Below are 20511 nucleotides of genomic sequence, written 5' to 3' on the forward strand. Positions count from 1 at the left end.
AGCAACGGAGAGGCTCGGTCACATCTCGGTAGAGAACGGCGCCGGTAACACCCCCGTCCCGAGATCTCCTGCGTGTCCCATTGCTGCAAGCTCGTCTCTCCTTCCCTTTCTATGACTGGTGCTCACACACAGTTGGATGTGGTGAGCTATACACTTTGTTGTGAACTGTAACCGGCAAAGCCTCACCTGGATAGGCATGGGTGCTGGTGCCTGGAATAGAACTCACAGTTTCATGCCTTCAAAGCAGGAGCCCGACACTGAGCACTACCCCTGGGTTTCAGATCCTCATCATTCAAATATTACATTTTTTTTAATCACTTAAATATCTGAGCCTTTCCCTCATTTTGTAAAATGGTGAATCACCTGCAATATGAATATTACTAGTTGCTGTAACCAGTAAATGTCATAAAATAAACACATTTTCAATAGCACGGCAGGTAGGGCATTTGCCTTGCATGCGGCTGAGCCAAGTTCGATTCCTCCATCCCTTTCGGAGAGCCCTGCAAAAGCTACTGAGAGTATCCTGCCCACACAGCAGAGTCTGGCAAGCTACCCATGATGTATTCGATATGCCAAAAACAGTAACAAGTCTCACAATGGAGATGTTACTGGTACCTGCTCGAGCAAATAAATGAATCTTAATTACTAATTTTATTATGACTTATATAATTAAAATATGGGTGAAAATAATTAAGAATCTTAGAAAAACTCTGGTTCAGTGAACTTGGTTCAAAGTTTGAAAGTTTATTTTAGCATTTTTGGAATAAAACTACTATATAGTATTATAAATCATTACAAGTACATAATAAAATTATAATTCCAATGTTTTGGTTTTTGAAGTAAAATCGGGTTTTATTTGTAAATTCTGAGGAAGGGAGAGGGAGGGAGAGAAAGAGTGAGCGAGAGAGAGAGACAGAGAGAGAGAGAGAGAGAAAAGAGGGGCTTCTTCAAAGTGGAGAAAGAAAGAAGCCTAGTACACATCTTGCAACTATCATTGTTTTTCTATGGAAAGAATAACCCAAGTTGATAATGTATGGCATGCAAGGATGGATCATGTTATGCAAGCTCTTCCCCCCTCACCCTTCCCCTGGTTTTCCAAATTTCTAGGGGCAAGGTATACAGATATAGGGGTCATTCTGGAGCAAAGTTGCTGCAACTCCAAGTACCAATGTCTTTTCCTGTTCACACTTGAATTCTCAAATCTAAGGTTGCCAAGATGCTAGATCCCTCAAAGCAGCTTTAGGTTTCCTTTCTAAAAATATTTAATTTCCCAACAATGATAAAATAGTCATTAAAGAACAATATTGCATAACTCTTCAGTTTGGAGTTATTCTGAACTAAGAGTAGCTGTAAAAAGGAATAAGTAAGTCTAAGACACTTAAGTGTGTCCCCTTTTCTTCCTAGTGGACCTATTTCCCATTTTGTTGGCATGTATAAAGTAGAAAATTTAAAAAGACGCTAAAATATATCTTTATCTTTAGTGATTGTTTTTGTTTCAGTGATGTAAAGCGATTGTTTAGAGTAATATCCTTTATATCTGTTCTTCAATCTGAGTATTCCTGAGAGCTATGATGCAGTTATAGAGATCAATTTATACATAGAAAAATAAATGTCTGCTAACCAGGGACACAAGAAACAGCTCTTATCTGACCTATAGCATAAACTGCACTTTCAACAGACAAAAGTGGCTTGAACCTAAAAAATATTTAGTTGCATTCAGATCAGGATTTATGTGACTTCCTTGGGAAAGATAAACCAAATGCCATCAGAGACATGCTCTCCCAACTTGGTAATTGTAAGAAATACTATAAAGGTTGGTAGAATGATAGAACCTATAACTCCAAACCCTGTGAAGACAGAAGACTTTCACTAGACTGGCCACTGCCACCCATCTCTAGATTTGGGGAACTGTCTCAACTCAGCTATATTTGGCCCAGAAGTTCACTGAACCGCCTCAATCTCCACTTCCTCTTAAAGTGAACAGTCTGAATCGGTTAAATAGAAGTGCGTGCATCACCTGGAAAAGCCAGGAAAAGGTATAGTTGGGATCTGCTCCCAAAGCAAATCAAAAGCTCCTAGAGACGTCTTGAGTGAGCAGAATGTGGGGCTGTGGGGTGGGGAGCACACTGGCACATAGAGAGGCAGCAGCGGGGGGGCCTTGAGGCCCCAGAAGAGCACTAGCCCCTAGGAGGACATGTCACTTTCCTAGAGTGTTTTCTGTCCTGCTAAATCCTTATAAAACATCATTTCACTGCATCTAGCCCCGAGGATTCTCCTTTCTTAAAACTCGGCAACATCTGACTCAGATTTGTGCTTTTATGGGTCTCTTAAGGCAGACACAGGCCAGACAGCTGACTAGTGACTCATCTGGTTCTAGAATCTAATCTGCCGGCTTAATATTTCTATGCTACCTTACCGGTGGACACTGAAGTTCAGTTATCAATATTTCAAAACTGGTTTATTATTATCCCAATACATTCTTTTTTGGTAGTTCAGTTCTTTTGATGTAGTCAGAATGTCAACATCCTGGCCTAACATAAATAAGAGAAGTCTAAAAATTACGTGTTTATAAGATAGTTTCTGTTTTGTGAGATAGATCACACCCAGTGATCACATCCCACTTCCATCTCAGATTGTACTTCCCACTGGAATATCTACATGAAAAAAAATTCATGACGCTTGACTTTTGCTCACTCATAAAAAAATTACTTTAAACATGTTGAAACTTTCAAGCAAGAGAGGAGGTATTGGATCTGATAAAACCTAAAAACAACACAGCTTCCGTACATGTCCCGAGTGACACTGAATAGGGTATGTTGGGAATGCCCCCCTATATTTCTGGGGGCCTCCACCACATGCAAGATGGGACAGTGAAGGCAAAGGCTCTGCTGAAGTGAGTGCTAATGTGTTAGCAGCCTTCTTCCATCTCTCTTCAATGTTAATGTAGAATGCTGATATAGAAGATGGTATTCTGAACACTGAGGAATACAAAGCAACCTTCTAAGTGGCTTAGGTATTGTTAGTTTTGGACATAGATTACCCGATCAGCTGCATCTGAAAAGTCAGCCTGATCCCAGACAGTCTCTTGATTGAGACTTTCAAGGTATGTATGTAGGTTTGTGATGATTTCAAACGCGGTGGCTTGGCTAAAGGTGAGCTCTGGGGGTCCCCCTTGTGGCTGATCGCTGATTTTTCTCAAGCTGATTTTCCAGTAGCAAAAGGACTGGAGCGTTAGCACAGCAGGTAGGGCGTTTGCCTTGCACGCGGGCGCCATGGGTTTGACTCCTCTGCCCCTCTCAGAGAGCCAGACAAGCTACCGAGAGTATCCCACCCGCACAGCAGAGTCTGGCAAGCTACCTGTGGTGTATTTGATACGCCAAAAACAGTAACAAGTCTCACAGTGGGGACATTACTGGTGCCCCCTCGAGCAAAGCGATGAACAATGGGACGACAGTGCGACTGTGCTACAGTGCTTCTGTGTGGCATGCTTAGCACTTGTAGCAAAACATACACACAAAATATGTAGGTTTGGTAAAAATATTTGTAAACCAAGACTATAGCCACACTATTAAAATTTTAGAATGCCTTTAGAAAAGTTTAAAGTCTGAGTTAAATCAAAGAGGTAAAGACATCATAATATGCTTGTTTTGCTTATATTTCTAAGATGTAGTCAAAAACTATAATAAATCCCATCATAAATTTCTTAATATCAAATATTAAAATATCAATGAAATTACATATTTTCCAGTCAGAAGCACTAAAACATCCTAACTCAATTATTTAATGCAGTTCTAATAACAATCTAGTTTGGTATTTTTATTAAAAAAATTGTGTTCAAAAATACTACCTTATTAAACAGTTATTAAGGAGTTTGCTAGTCTTATGTTTTGATTTGGGCCCACACATGGCAGTTCTTGGGGCTTACTTCTGGCTCTGAGTTCAGGGATCACTGCTGGCCTTGCTCAGCGAACCATATGGGGTGCTAGGGTTTTGAACCTTGGTCAGCTGTATGCAAGGCATGCACCCTACTCACTGTACTAGTGCTCCAGCCTTGGAGTCTGCTAGTCTTTTAAATTTTTTTTTTTTGCTTTTTTTTGGGTCACACCTGGCAATGCACAGGGGTTAATCCTGGCTCTGCACTCAGGAATTACCCCTGGCGGTGCTCAGGGGACCATATGGGATGCTGGGAATCGAACCCGGGTTGGCCGCGTGCAAGGCAAACACCCTGCCCTCTGTGCTATAGCTCCAGCCCCTAGTCTTTTTAATTTTTATTGTTTTTAAAATATAACAGGTTTGATTTGGAAGTTTTGAGGAAGTGGGCAGGGGAGAGTAATGTGCTCAAGAGAGAATACATGCTTCCCTAGAGTGGAACGAGCACTCTATTACATATCCCAGCACTCGATATGAAAGTACATATAGAAAGAAAGGAGATGCAGGCCACACATGTGCTTGGGCACTGCATTCACTTGGCAGCAACACATGTGCTGAGGCAGCATATGTGCAGGCTAATCTTAAGAATAACCTAACAACACTCAAGAATTAAAGGCATTTTTTACACTTTCCTTTAATGATCAGACAAACTTTTGAAACTGTACATTATTTCCCTAAAGACACATGTATGCTTCCTTGGTACACACATTAAACACTATCTGGGAAGAATCTTGACCCTCATAAAATTTCATAGTATACAAGAAAAGGTGGATACATGTGCCTCAGAAGCATCCACCATAATGTCCCCCCACAGCTGGGAGTGGTCTGCAGGTCCCCAGACACTGCCTGGGAACCCCTACATCCCATCCCAACACCACTGGCCAAGAAAACCCAAAAACGTTTAAGACAAAAAAAAGTCACAATAATATTGTTTATTCCATTTTAATGACTCTAAATATTAAACAATCACATTTCCAATGCTAGAAAATAAAAAGAAAAAGGTGACACTGACAGAGTAAATCGTGATTTCATAACATTCAACACTTCCCAGCTGCAAAACTAGAAGGAATTTTCAACCAAAGTAGTAACACTTTGCCCACTGCTGACCCCCGTAGACATCTCTGACATCCAAATTTGATCTCTAATTCCTACCATTTCTACAGGAAATGCTCAAAGGAATCAAGAAGCAGTTTTATTGCTTTGAATAGAAAAAAAAAGAAGAAGAAAGAAAATGAGTATAAACACATAAACACCCTGTTCTATTCCCCAGATAATATAAGAACCATTTTAAATGTTGATAGCATCAAATACCTTACCTAATATGATGACAAACCAAAAGATTATATATCTTAAGTCATACCACATTTAATGTATTATGGTAAAAATATCAGATACAAAAGAATAGTAATGGAAGGTAGCAGCTGAGCCCAAAGTCACAGCTCAATGGGCTGGAGTACATGCCCTGCACACGAGTTGTCTCCCTGGCACTGGGACCCCCACCCCAGCCCCACACACCACAGCACCACAGGATGTGGACCTGGTGAGCTCCCAGCACTGCAGGATCCAGGCTGAGCACCCATGGAGATGGGAGTGGGCCCTGCCCACCCACATACCTCTCAGCTCCTGAGACTTCTGGGGAGGCCCTTATCATTATTATTATTATTAATATTTTAAAAGCACCTCATCAACACAGAGGCTATGATTTAAATTATCCTAAGCTACCAAAACATACCACAGCCAGACCAATTCAATTTGCCAATGACCTAGATCCTTTCTTTTTGTTTTAGCAAGTACAGTGAAACTTAGGAGAGTAGTTATACTGAAAGATAGCAATTTAGAAAATTAATTATCATACTATGCTGGGACATAATTAAGTACAGAAACCACAAAGAACTTAGACCAGTCTTGATGTTTTAAATAGGTATACACGAATTCACAACAATAAGTTTTATATCTTACATATCTCTGATTAGCTGCTGAAAGACTCATCCATTCTAACTTTCTAGTCAAAGTTTAAAGCTTTCCAGAAAATGTTATCAATTCTGGTGTTAACATTCAAATACTCATGAAAAACCGGGAATCTTAACTTTTTCAGTATAATCTGATGAAATGAACTTTGTCTTTTTGCTGTTGTTTTGTGGCCACAACCAGCAGTGCTCAGGGGAGTCTCCCAGCTCAGTGCTTGAGGGCTGCTCCCAGCAGTGCTCAAGGGACCTTCGAGTGCTGGGGATTGAACCTTTGGGGCTCTGATGTCAAAGCATAAACTCCAGACCTTCAAGCTATCTCCCTGGCTCTGAAGTGAATATTAAACCAAGTTTTAAAGTATCCTCATGTCTGAAAGTCCCCAAATTAAACAATATGCTAATTATTTCTCAGATTCATATTTAAGAAAAAGTCTCTAGTTATGGAATTCTAGCCACCCATACTAGAATGTGAAGGAAAAACTTATTTCTAGCATTTAAGATGTCCATTCCTCTCGAATATAGTCTCTTACTTTGTTTTAAAGACAAATGTATCATGAGTTAGTAGTTCTTTTTTCTTCTCAATCACTTAGCTATATGCCAAGATACATGATTGAAAGCTACTGCACACCCTCCTTCCAATTATGGATTTAAAGTGTGCGGAAGACAGGCCCCCAAGAGTTAAAGATTACCTTGAAGCACAAAATGTTGGCTAAAAAATTGTCAAACCAAAAAGCAAATATGTCCGAGAAATGCTGTTTGATCAGCTTCAGGGTTATCATGGAATTACAAAGATGCCTCTCAAAGAGAAAAACATTAGTGGCATTTAATTTGACATGAAAATAAACTCAGACACTTTAGAAAAAGCAAATGATTGATTTTGACAAATCCTAAGGAATATGCAGAGTACCTGTTATATCTTGGATGAAACACTAAACAAAAAATAAAAGGAAAACTAGAAGAGCAGTTTGTCTGCTTTGAATAGCATTATGAGTACCACATTGCTGGCATTTGAGTCACAATGAGTAAAATAAGTGACCTAAGGAGGACTCTCACCCCTAAAAATTCCATAACCAACAAACTCCAAACAGGGACATCTCTGGGAACACAAGTACTCCCCTTTGTAAAATTAAGCACAATGTCAAGCAATTTGATGGAGAGCTAGTATTACTTAAGCAGATTTACAATTCTTTAAGTCATGAAGTTACATCTGAAATTATAAAACCTGCTAGTGGAACTAGTTTAAGAATGTCAACTTAGTAGGGTCAACAGTTTTCTACCCTTACAAATACTATACTGCTATCTTCAAAGTGTTATATTGGGATAGGAAGTTGATCAGAATGCTTTTCATGATTATGGCTTTTTTCTCATTTCTTCTTCCCAATCAAAATCTAATGCTTCATCATCTAGTTCTGATAAAGAGAAGAGAGATTTTTTTGAAAGATTCAATTTCTCAGTGGAACTCCCTAGCTGAAAAGTTTTCCTTTTACTGCCAAATATTGGGGCTGTGGTAGTAAAAGGCAGGCTTGGGCCTTTCTCACTCCGGTTCACACTTTTAGGAGGAGATGTGGATTCTTCTTTGGATTCAGAGGAAGTAAAAGAGAAATTTGCCAATTTGGTTAAGGTAGAAGCATGAACCTTGCCACTTTTATTACTGCATGAAACCTTTCCATCTTTTTCACCAGAAAGATGAAAATGCCCAGTCTCCCGCCTCAGCTCTAATTCAGGCTGTATAATTCTCTTTTCAGGAATACATTCTCTTTTCTCTCTGGATCCATGTTTCTGTGGTGGCTGTTGTGACACCTCATTTGCATTGTCCAGTAGCTGATCTGAGCTTCTGTTTCCGGAGACGGATGTCAACCTTTCTGAGCCCTTCCCAGGTAGCACTGCTTCTCCTCCTGCTCTACGTCGGGAAAGGTTAGGGCTCTCAGCTGCTATTTCAGCTGTACCAGGAGACTCATAGCTGTGGTCTTCAGGGGAGTGGATCAGTTTGGACTTCCGTATGAAAGTAAACTTTGCCAATTTGGCTAAAGGGGGACCTTGACTCTCAACATTTTCAAGTTCAGGCCCTTCGGCCAGAGCGAGGGATTTGTGTCTCTTTCTTTTGGGGGTTTTCAGCATTCTTTCTGGGCTAGGGACAGGAATGCATTGAGGAGAAGGGCGGGTGGGTAGTGAAGGTGTTGTGTTGGTGCTTCTACACTCCTGGGCTCTTCCCTTGTGCAGTTTGTGCAGTTTCCTGGGGACATGGTGAGTCAGCACTGAGTTTGGTTCATCAGCAGATACTACAGCTTCAGATACTACTGCTGCCTTTTCACTCTCAACATCATCTGGCTTCCCTGTACCTTCTGTCTCTGCTGGGGCTGGAAGCTGGCCAGTTTGACCCAGCTGATTCCTTTCCTTTCCTTGAAATTTGTTGTGGACTTTAAAAGTCATTTCCCCTGCAGTTGTTTTGGAACTAAAAGAAGCAGAAACAGTATTCTTTTGTTCATTTTGATGAGTTACCATGGTGTCAATCTGGTCTAAACCATGATCTCGGTTAGTTTTGAGCTCAGCTGAATGCTTTCTAGTAGATCTACTGGGTCCCACATGGAATGAGAGATCAAGAAGTGGGTTTTCCCTGGGACTACCTCCAGGGGAAGAGATATGCCGGCCACAATTCATTTCCTGAGGTGTGGAAGTTCTAAATGTGGATTCTTCTCCTTGGTCACTGCCCATGGATTCTGGAGTCGACTCTGCTTCCGTAGCCTGCTGTTGGGATTGGGTCCCACTTTGATTCCGCAACCTGTCGAGGACATACATAAGGAAAACGTGAATTAATGGGAAGAGAATTTTAACCTATCATTTCTGTATTCCCAGAAAAGCCATATGAAGGTTTAAATCCATGATAATTCCAAGTTAATACCAAATATAAAGGTTTAAATCCAAGATAATTCCAATTTAATACCAAGTATGGTTGCAGAGCAAAAGGAGAAGAAATATTTTCCCATTTGTACAAAGTTTTGTCCAATATTTTGCTCTGGTAATCATTCTAATATATTCTATAAATGTAATATAATAAAATTAAGTGGCCACAGATCTGTCTATACTTTTATATCTCTCTGAAAGTCTATTTAATTCAATGATGGAAGGGTCAGTGTCATCACTTCCCATGAGAAACAGAACTGGGAGACAGACTGTGTCTCGAACACTAGTGGCCTGCTGCTCATGAACATGGCTCTGGTTGTTCTGTAACCAGTTTGCAGGTGAAATCCAAAGTGAAAGATTGGTGATCGAGATTACTCCGGCTCTCTACCTAAACGGGGCATGGAATTTTATTACACCTGAAAAGTCACATTTCTCAAGAGCAATGAGACTGTGCTTCCTCTGGACCAGGGGCCCCTACCACCTCCCCTAAGCCTTTACATTCATGGCAGATCTCCTAGGCAACTGTAACATCTTCTCACAAAGCCCAGCTATGCTTCAACATCTCTTCTGTGCAGCAACTCTCCATCAAGCTGATATAGAACTGAAACCTATTGACCCTCCCAGAATAAAGAATATAATTAGGGATATTCATTTCAAATCACAGGCAGTTTAGAAACTAAGGGTCAGTTTCTAATGGGGATTATATTTTTCAAAAGGGGGGTCCTTCAAAAAACCCTTCCTAGTTTTCTCTTCAGCAGCACATAAACTAAAATTGGAACGGTACAGAGAAGACTAACATGGCCCCGGTACAAGGATGACACACAAATCTGTGAGGCATTCCATATTTTTAGGAGAAAAATAAAAGCTCTTCCTAGCAATCTTGAAATGTCTTTTCATAATAAAGGGCAACATGACCCTGTGTACACACTGCTTTAGTTCATATTTAGACCCTGTACTAAATCTGAAATGGAATCACGTCAGAAAACATAAATCAAACCTTGTACTAAATCTCAAAATGAAACTGCACCAGAACAAAGATAAGAAAATTGTTCTGAAAATGCATGCAAGGAAACACATTAAATTAAAATGAAGTTCAAACATATTTAACTTAAAATATCAATGGTAGAGCTCTCTGAGAAACAGAATGGTTTATGATTTTTGTTTTCTTATTAATTCACTAATTTCTATTCAAAATACTCTGAAGTCAGGGGCACTCATAATTGTTAGAGCTCCGTAACAGTATCCTAAAAGACACAGTACTTAAAGGATATGAAAATTTAACTCTAGTACTTTTGTCTATTTCCGACTTGGATAATTAATGGATAATTAAGTTCTCCCCATATAATCTGCAGCTTTACTACTTCATTCTAAAAAGCAGCATCGTTGCCTGTTTTTTTTTTGGTTGTTTTGTTTTTGTTATTTAAAGATGGTAGAATGGTCACCATTTGGGACAGATGGTTGCTAGTAAAACATCTTTATCTTGTGATACAAACACAAATAGTTTTGCTATAAAAATACCATCTCAGGGCTGGTGGATAGGGCATTTGCCTTGCATGTGGCCAACTCGGGTTCAAATCCCAGCATCCCATAAGGTCCCCTGAGCACTGCCAGGGGCAATTACTGAGTGCATGAGCCAGGAGTAACCCCTGTGCATTGCCGGGTATAACCCAAAAAGCAAATAAACAAATAAATAAATATAAAAATTAAAAAAATACCATTTCTTGGGCTGGGAAAGTACAGCAGGGAGTGTGTTTGCTAATGCAGCCAATCCTGGCCCGATCACTGGTACCCCAAGCACTGTAGTGCCCCAAGCACTGAGCCCCACCAGGAGTGATCTCTAATCATGGAGCCAGGACTAATCTCTAAGCACCACCAGGCATGACCCCAAAATAAGCACCAACTCAAAAAAGTGATCTCCTTAAGTAATAGAGAGCTCTATGACAAGGGGTAAAAATATAAATGCTACTGGGGTTATAACACTTGATAAGCTTAACTTTAGAATTTATTTTGGAGGTAATTCATTGTCATTTGCAGGGCACTCGGCTGCTCTGTGGATCACCACAGGTTGCTATGGGAATCAACCTGGAAACAAGCCCAGCGTTACAAAGAAATATTAAAGGAAAACATATCTTAAGGCAGAATCCAGATCCTATCTGTAAGATCACTGTCTACTGAGGACAAAAATTTTCATGCTTGTTTCCCTCTAAGGATGATCACTTTAAATTTGCCAAATTGTTTCTTTTCTATCACATAGTTCTAATTCTGAGCTTTAGAAATTCATTTCTTCCTGAATCTAGTATGTCAGTTTGTCCTCAGTGGAAACATGGAGCCACTCCAGCCTGCCTATGGCAGGCCTGAAAGAATAAGCTCCATCAGAGCACAAAAGAGTCCAAAGCAGCAGCTTGGACCATAACACCACTGTGCATTAAAAAAACAAAACAAACAAACAAAAAAAACCTGAAAGAGCAAAAGAAAAGAGGATCATTTCATAAAAAGTACAAATTATTGTAATCTGGAACATTTAGGCAATAGCAGGGCAAAGAAAAATGATTTTAGGGGGAAAAATGAGTAAGGAGAGGCTGTTAAAGTCTCAGGGCTGGGACAAATGGAGATGTTACTGGCGCCTGCTCGAGTAAATCGATGAACAACAGGATGACCGTGTGACAGTGATACAGTGATACAGTGATGGTGCTGCCAACAGGTCAACCTGTACCTGCAGGATGAGTGCATTAGCAGCCTGATGGTGCCTTCAGGCTTCCTGATACCAAAAATTGCTGCTGTGCCTTTGGCTGGACCCCAACAACTTAGGACCAAGTTTACCAAGAAATTAAATGGCCAAAAATGAGGTATGTGGGAGCCATGCCCACACACCACCTTAGGCTCAGCTATACAAGCTCATTTATTGGCCTAATTTCAGAGACCCACAGATAAATCTGGAAAGAGATCAAAAGCCACAGTTAATCTTGGACCCACCCATGGCTGAATAGACTGGGGTAAATCAGAGGGGGGACAGGCTGGCCTGTGCATGCCCAAGCAGTGCCCCTAGCAGCTGCTTGCTTCCACAATCTAAAATCGCTACAATACCCCTAGGCTGACTCCATCATCTCAGGACAGACCTCACCAATATACAATCTGCTGAAAATTTGGGTATGCAGGTTTTGTGACTGAAATCTCCCACGGAGTTGTGGTGGGCTACCTTCCCCCCACTTCCCAGTACACATGGAAGTACTGGTAGTCACTCCCACAAACCAACTCCAGCACCACTCTGTAAACTCTACTACTGGCCTTGCTTCAGGAACCCATAAATAAATCTCGAAAGAGATCAAAAGCCAGAGACACAGCAGTGAGTCTCAGAAGCCACCACAGAGCTGGAGATCTCTCTGGGCCCCATATCAAACCAATTTCACTGGGGCACCCCCAGGTGGAGCAGGTGCACTCCCCCGCTTAGTCCAGATGAAATTCTGGCGACCAAGAGCTTCCAAAAGCAAGGCCCAGGTATGTGGGTTCCAGGACTAAATCTCCATGCCTCATGGTAGCAGAGGTGCCGGGCTGTCCCTCCCCAGCTTCCTGCCTGCTCGTTGGCCTGGCTGTCACCCTCACAATGTGCCTCCAGGCACCATCTTAGTGCACAAACAGCCCTGGTCCAGAGATGTCCAATTGAATCCCAAAATGGATTAGTGCCCTATAGAAATGTCTCTGGAACCCAACCATTTACAATCTAGGATTCCAGAAGCATATGGCTGCAGCACCTAAGATATTCAAAATAAACAATGGACAATGAAATGATTTAGCATCTGCCCCTGGCAGGCAGGCTTAAATGGTGGTGGGAAAATTTGAGCAAAGCATAAAGCCAAAAAGTAGAGAGAGAGAATATTGGGGAAATTGCCTGCCATGGAGGCACGGTGAGAACTGGGATGGGGAAGATGGGAATATACTGGGGACATTGGTGGTGGAAAGTGTGCACTGGTGGAGGGATGGGTGTTCAATCTTTGTATGGCTGAATCTCGAACATGAAAGCTTTGTAACTATCTCATGGTGATTCAGTTAAAAAAAAAAGTGGAGTTCATACCCAATTCAATCAGCTTAACCAGTGGCTGATTAAATAGCAGTACTCCTACATTAACAAAAAATAACAATTTTGTTGAATTGAGGGTCAGAGCTATTGTTTTTTTTTATTAGTTTATTTTTAATTAGAGAGTCATCATGAGGGTACAGTTACAGATCCATACATCTTTGTGCTCATGTTTCCCCCATACAAAGTTCGATAACCCATCCCTTCACCAGTGCCCATTCTCCACCACCAGTAAACCCAACATCCCTCCCACCCTCCCCAGGCCCGTCTCCGCCCCCCCACCCTGCCACTATGGCAGGGAATTCCCTTTTGTTCTCTCTCTCTGATTAGGTGTTGTGGTTTGCAATAAAGGTGTTGAGTGGCCATTGTGTTCAGTCTCTAGTCTGTATTCGGCCCACATCACCCTTCCCCCACATGACCTCCGACCACATTTTACTTGGTGGTCCCTTCCCTGAGTTACCCAGAATGAGAGACCAGCCTCCAAGCCATGGAAACAATCTCCTGGTACTTATTTCTACTATTCTTGGGCGTTAGTCTTATAGTCTATTATTCTATATTCCACAGATGAGTGCAATCTTTCTATGTCTGTCTCTCTCTTTCTGACTCATTTCACTTAGCATGATACTTTCCATGTTGATCCACTTATATGCAAACGTCATGACCTCATTTTTTCTAACAGCTGCATAGTATTCCATTGTATAGATGTACCAGAGTTTCTTCAACCAGTCATCTGTTCTAGGGCACTCGGGTTTTTTCCAGATTCTGGCTATTGTAAACAGTGCTGCGGTGAACATATAAGTGCATATGTCACTTCGACTATACTTTTTGGCTTTTCTGGGATATATTCCCAGCAGTGGTATTGCTGGGTCAAATGGGAGCGGGTCAGAGCTATTGTTAATGAAACAGGTGTTCATTGCCCAGGTGAGAGTACCACATAGCTCTGGTTCAATAACTATCCCTATATACTTGGGGACATGTCAGTCCCAGAGGTGTGTTCACAGCTAACTGAATTACTCTACACTGCATAGAATGCAGACCAACGAGCTCTTCTCTCTGTTTCTGACTCCCAGAAAACTGAGCACTAAGATTTTTTTCCCCCTTTTTAGTATTTGTTTTTATCTAAGCCATGTATTTTGAGGGTGTTGATAATATGGCAATAGACAACTTAAACAATTTCTGACACACAGAACAGACATTTCCACACTTAATTTACACTCCCTTCATTTTACTAAATGCCAAACAATGATTTTCTATTATATGCCTTTCTTGATTTTCTTTTCTCACCTTTGGAGTCTTGTTAACTCTTCATTCAAGAGGTTGTGCAGCTCCAGCTTTTCCAGAATGAGTTCACACTGTCTTTGGTACTGTTCCAGGGGGTTTTCAGGAAAGGATGTGTGAAGTGCATTCACACCTCCAAGCAGCGCCCCTCCCTGAAACAATGAGAAACAGAAAATATCATAAAAAAAGTCACCAGTCAGCCTGCACAGAGAAGGACCACAGATGCCAGAGACCCTTCACACTCTCATTTGGGGGGACAGAATTGCTGGAAGTCTTTTGCAACTTTCACTAGGCCTTTCCTGCAGTTCTTGGGACAGACATTGCTCTAGGAAGCCATGGGACCATGAGCATCCTTCAGGCATGCTGGGAAAAGCTGAGAATTACCACTTTATAGCAAGCGATAAAAGCAATGCTGAGAATGCCTGGAATGGTTTCTGTGATACTTCCTGTTTTTTTTTTTAATGGCTTCCCTTGGATATGTTTAGGAATTAGTAGATCTAGAATCTAATCATTTTTATAATTTTTCACATGCTATCAATTATCTTTAAGAAATTTCCTGCATTTAGGGTCCATATAATAGGTATAGAATACCCTTACCTGCATTGAAGACTCCATTACTGATACCACTGTAATAGCATCTTCCAGAGTCACCGTGTCACGAAACATCAGGCGAGCATGTGCTAAGAAAATAAGATGCTTTTGAAATTATGGAGAGTAATTTATTATTACTATATCATTATTATTATTGGTTTATGGACCACACACAGGGTGCTCAGGGGCTACTCCTGACTGTGCTTGTGGGTTATACCTGGGTGTGCTCAGGGAGATATCCAAAGGCTCCTAAATGGAACCATATACTCTAGTTCATTGAGCTTTTTCTGGCCCAAAGGCATTTTTAAATGAATATTTGGGGAGATGAATATAATACTCTGCCTGATTATTTCTAAATAACTATCTTATGGCTAAGCCACTAATGACTAATTTTACTAGGACAAACACAAAAGTCTACCTTTAATTAGCTTTTTCTCTAATAACAGGCCTAATCCTTCTGTGCAGACCACGACAACTTTACTATTTATATGATAAAGTACTCTGGGTTCTAACAAAGAAAGGGGCTATACAAGCATATGTTTTTTTGTTCAGCAACTTTCAAAAATTTTCTAATCTATAATAAAAATCTAATAAATTAAAAATCATTTTGCATAATATTTTTTATCTCTGAGCTTTATAAAACTATCAAATTCACAACCTGAATTCTGGGTATTGCTTTTTCTAATATTACCTATAAATTCTCTAAAAAATGAAATGCATTGTTTACAGAATTTTTTAATCATTGTCATTTGACAATTTATATGAATTCTCTTTAGAATGATGTAAACAAGGGCAAAATGTAAAAGTGACTACTAGAAAATAGCCTTGAGAAGCACATTAGTTGTATGTGTGCATCTGTGACTCATGTTTGAGGGTTGGGGTGTTATATGCTCATGGTAGGCTGCAATATACAAAACAAGTTTAAGCAAGAGTTTCCCACCCAAAATGCTGAGAGAGTAAAATTGGGAAACAAAACATAAATAAGACTTTTTAAACAATGACTTAAGTTATACTTTATGTCCTAAACTGTTACAAAAACAGTTATCTTCCTTAATAATACTGCATTTCTCTTTAACACCTATAGTCTGTCTCCAGAAGAGAAAAGGTTTCACATCAGTCTTTATTTACTGGTTTTGGGGCCACACCCAAGAGTGCATAGGGTCTCTTCCAGACTCTGCACTTCTGGGGATAATACCAAGGATTAAACCTGGGTTTCTGACATGCACAGCATGTGTACCAGTCCTCTGAGGTCTTTCTTTGGCCCCACAGAGCCTTGAACATGTAAGGGACTGTGAACACCTTAGAAGAGGGATGATTTTTCTCATCTTTGGGCCATGGTGCAAAGTCCCAAGCCTGGCACATCTTAGCACACAATGGAAATATTATCTGCTGAATAAAATCCACCTTCTGCTAGTCGTATCAAGCTTTCCAACAGGCGGATGGTGGTGCGGGCAGCATTCCGGGAATCACTCTGCCTCTGCATTTGGTAGTATCGGAGAAGAACTTGATTCCCCACGTCAGAGAGTTTAGGCTGCAGAGTTCTGATGAGGCAGAAGTAAGTCTTCATCTTGTCCATACTCCAGAGCTTCTCCGATTTGCTTGGGTAACCTATAAAATCAGGGTCTGAATAAGTAATTTCCAAGAATATTTTAAAGGTTTAATATTCATCTTATTTTAAGTGGAGGTTTTTTTTTCAGTCATAAATATCTCTCTTGTTTTCTGTAAGATGCAAGTTTTCTGCAAGAGACTTGTCAATTTAGGGAAAGTTTGCCCATTGGCCTGGTTAGACTTTTCCTGGCTTTCTTGTTAGATGAATTACACCAACGAAGTATCACTTTATCAACCAAGTCATTCTCAGGTGGAAGAGATCTGTAGCAGAAACCCTCTCTCTGCAGCTCAAGAAAACCCTTGCTAGCTATGTCAGCATCCACCAGCATGTACAGAGTTCTAGAAAGGCATGGCTAGTTCCAGCTATCCAGGAAGGAGGAATGTCTTGGTAAGAAATGACTCTCAGCCACTCTGAAGACCTAAACCCAAATCATTTTTATTAATTGAAGCTAATTACTTTTACATTAAAAACATTATATGCAAGTAAACAACTCAGTTCCATGACTGATTTTGGAGAGCTGACCTCAATGCCACAAGCGAGCCGACCTAGATAGTCCTGGTCACTGGGCCCAGATCTCTGGAGACTTCTCAGGATGGGGTGGGCCGAGTGCCAATTGGTTGGAACGAGAGTGCTCCACCCACGCATATAAACAGCCTAGCTGAGATGCCATTCTGCTGAATCTTCCCAGTTCCACAGCTCTGGGCGTACTTGGCCAAGACTGACAGCCCAGTAGGAACACAGTAAATTAGATGGGAATGTTGCATTGAAGCCCACTATGCTCTATGAGTGAAAACAATAACACTTGTTAGACTTAACTAGCACTTTACAGCTCATCGAGCACTCAGTCAATGACTTTAGTTACACCATCATGAGATATATAACAAGCAATATAAAGTAAATTATTTTGTGTCTGCTAAAGGCTGGATAAGTAGGTGGGTAACTGGGACATCGGTGTTGGAACATTGAATACCTAACTATATTAGGAACAACTTTGTAAATCTTGGTGTTTATAAAGTTTCAACATTAAAAAAAAAAACCTCTCAGACTGCAAAAAAACATGTACATCTTATTTTTCAAATGCAATAGAAGAGGGCACGTTTCGTGTATAAGGTGAATAAAACTAACCCCCAAATTATTATCAAGTCATCAGTTATCTAAAACTTCTCTTCAAAGAACTTATTACTAAAAAGTTAAAATCTCTTAAAATTAGGTAAAATTCATTAATTTCCTTATTTATTATTATTTTCTTTCTATGACACATGACATTGTTTTAAGCATACAACCTGATTTTGTTCCTGAATATTGAAAAAAATGAATCATCACAATAAGTTTAGTTAACCATTATGTCACAGTTATACCTTTTTTCTTATGATAAGAAAGTAACTTTTAAGATGTATTCTCTTTGCAACTATCAAATGTAATATCTAGCACTGCTCACTACAGTTACCATACTGTAATGCTGTACATTACATCTTTAGTACTTACATGTTATTATATGTAATTTGTAAGTTATAACTTATGTCATTTTTTCCATCATTTTCCATAATTTTTCCATACTTTTCACACCATATTTGATGGGCTTCAAATATGGTATGAACCATGGGAACACCTGTAAGGGCGATTGGAGGCTGCCCTAAAAGCCTCTGTCCCTCGAGGAGAGGCCAGCAAGCTACCGAGAGTACCCTGCCCACATGGCAGAGCATGGGAAGCTACCCCTGGTGTATTCGATATGCCAAAAACAGTAATTGACAACTTATGTCATAACTAGCAGCTTATACCTTTTGATCACCTTTTCACCAATCATCCATTTCACCAATCCTGCCACCTCCCACTCCTTTTTTCGGTAAAGATATTTTTAGGATCCATAACCATTGGAATCTGGTATGTGCATGGCATACAGTTCTAGATTAACAAGTCTCAGAATATAAACTCAATAAAGGTAAACTTCCTTCAGAGTTTAAAATAATTATTCAGAATAATTCTGGTATGCACCATAGAAATAGGGCAATTTGAGTGCCAGAGAGATAGAACAAAGGGTAAGATACTTGTCTTGCCTGTGGTGAACTCAGGCTCAACCTCCAACACCACATATGATCCCCCAAGTCCCACCACGAGTGATCCCTGAGCACAGAACCAGGAGCAAAAACTGCTAGTTGTGACCCCAAAAACAAGCAGACAGAAAAGTATTTGCGTAAATACAATTTAATTGCAAATGAAGCCCAGGTTTTTGGGTTGTTTTGTTTTGATACTTTAGCCACATCTGGTGGCTCTCAGGGCTACTCCCAGTGCACAGAGGGGCATGTGGTATGGGGGACTCCATCACAGGCCTCCTGCATGGAAGGCATGCTACTAGAACTTTGAGAATCAGCCCAGCCCAGTCCAGTTTTGTTTGTATGCAAGAGGTGAATGGTATCTATTTATCCTAATATTGTCTTTATATGTCACAAAGGAGGCATTTAACAGCGACAACCTCACCCTGGCAACCAGAGAAAGGCCCCTTCCCAGGCTCCTTAACTTGTGATTACCAAACAATGGCTCCTCTCTGCTTCCTAGCTAAGTACCTCCCAGTGCTTGAGAGGTATTTCCACTGGGTTATGTCTACCTTTTCATCTTGAACACTTTGTTGGCCACCACATACCTTTATTTTCTAAGATAAAGGAAGAAATTATACGATCCCAGTCTTCATTCTTGGTATCAAGCAAAACGAGGATCAGGTCAAATCGGCTTAAGAGAGGGCTGCCAAGGGCGATGTTCACAGAGACAGATTCGTGGGGGTCATACTGGCCTTTGGGGTTAGTTGCTGCCAGAATGGTGGTCCTTGTGTTCAGCTTGCACACAAGCCTACCAAAAGAGAGAGTACAAGTCCCTGATTTTGGAGATTCAACTGAATTTTGTTAATAAAAAAGAGCTGTTCTTGCACCTGAAAAATCAAGAGAAATTCATATATAAGAGAATCTGGAAGATAGAAGGTAGACTCATAAGCACCAAGTTCACACAGTATATTTACACAAGCTTATCTTAGAGAGGAGTATGTATTTAATAGTGTTGTCTCATGGGAAGGCTGGATTTGGGTCACATCTGGTGGTGCTCAGGGGACCCTGAACTTCTGGGGATGAAACATGGGCCTCCTTCGTGTACTGCATGTACTCAGCTCTTGAAGCTATCTTAAAAATATGTCTTGGTGTGTACATGGTAAGAGGGATCAAACTAAGTGCTTCACACATGCAAGGCTCTACCACCAAGTCACATCTCTGGCACTCAATAAATACTTCTTACCTACTAAGAGAACAAATAAGAGCTGGGTGCTAAAAGATATACAAAATTCAACCCAACATGGATACAAAGCTCAAGGTGTTTGTGATGAGCCTGCTTTAATGGCAGGAAATACAGGTATGATATAGATAGAGAGGGGGGAAGGGAGGGGGGCTGGTGAGCAGGTGTGTGATCCTCATAATGATTTTTCTTTGAGTAGTAAAACCAAGACATGATTTACAGAAGTTACCACTAGTACTGAAACTGCCCAGAAGCAGGAAAGCTGGACCTCATCAAGATGCAAATATGGAACTCTTTGGAGATGAGGAAACCAAGGCAGCAACTTTGAAAAAGCAGAGGCTTCAAGAGAAACTAAGGATCCTGATGACAATCTGAAAAGAGATACAAGAATGCAAGGTGCATCCCTGTATTGACTTCCTACCAACAGACTCTAGGTGGGAGCAGTTTGGGAAAATGCAACAACCTTTGTACAGACCAGTGGGGCACATTCTCTATCTTGGGTGTCATCCACATTTCAACCTGAGATGGATATACTTGGCTTTTTCATCTTGCCCATGTTCCCTCTTGAATACTATCTCTTTCTTCTCTCTTCCTCAATATTTCTCTTAAAAAAATCTAATTTACTGGGCCAGGGAAATAGTACAGGACAAGAGTCTTATCTGCTGTCCTATCTCTCCAGCCTCGACCTGTCTTTATTTGGTTTGTTTGGGCTACCCCCAGTGGTGCTCACAGCTTACTGTGCTGAGCTCACAGATAACTCTTGTTGTGTTCAGTTCAAACCCCGGTTGGTAAAGCACTACAGATTTACTGTGGTTCTTATCAGGATACCCATAACAGTTTTCAAAGAAATAAACAAAACACTCCTGAAATTTATATGAAACAATAAACCCCCA

General features: G+C 40.6%; 1 protein-coding gene and 1 non-coding gene across 3 annotated transcripts in view; one reads left to right on the forward strand and one right to left on the reverse strand.

Annotated features, from left to right (window-relative positions):
- Positions 1 to 4842: 4842 nt before the first annotated feature.
- Positions 4843 to 20511, reverse strand: part of MCM9 (minichromosome maintenance 9 homologous recombination repair factor) — an 80040-nt gene continuing 64371 nt past the window's right edge. For both annotated transcript variants that reach the window (XM_055135007.1, XM_055135006.1), the window contains 5 exons: positions 18984 to 19186; positions 16141 to 16344; positions 14743 to 14825; positions 14152 to 14297; positions 4843 to 8673 (listed from right to left, as the gene is read on the reverse strand). In XM_055135007.1, coding sequence (XP_054990982.1) covers positions 7245 to 8673; positions 14152 to 14297; positions 14743 to 14825; positions 16141 to 16344; positions 18984 to 19186 — 2065 coding nt within the window. In that variant the 3' untranslated portion in view covers positions 4843 to 7244. The remainder of the gene's footprint in view (positions 8674 to 14151; positions 14298 to 14742; positions 14826 to 16140; positions 16345 to 18983; positions 19187 to 20511) is intronic.
- Positions 9538 to 9644, forward strand: LOC129404547 (U6 spliceosomal RNA). Its single transcript, XR_008629944.1, has one exon. It is a non-coding gene; the product is annotated as a U6 spliceosomal RNA (small nuclear RNA).

Source organism: Sorex araneus, chromosome 4 (genome assembly GCF_027595985.1).
Source record: "Sorex araneus isolate mSorAra2 chromosome 4, mSorAra2.pri, whole genome shotgun sequence".
NCBI lineage: Eukaryota > Metazoa > Chordata > Mammalia > Eulipotyphla > Soricidae > Sorex > Sorex araneus.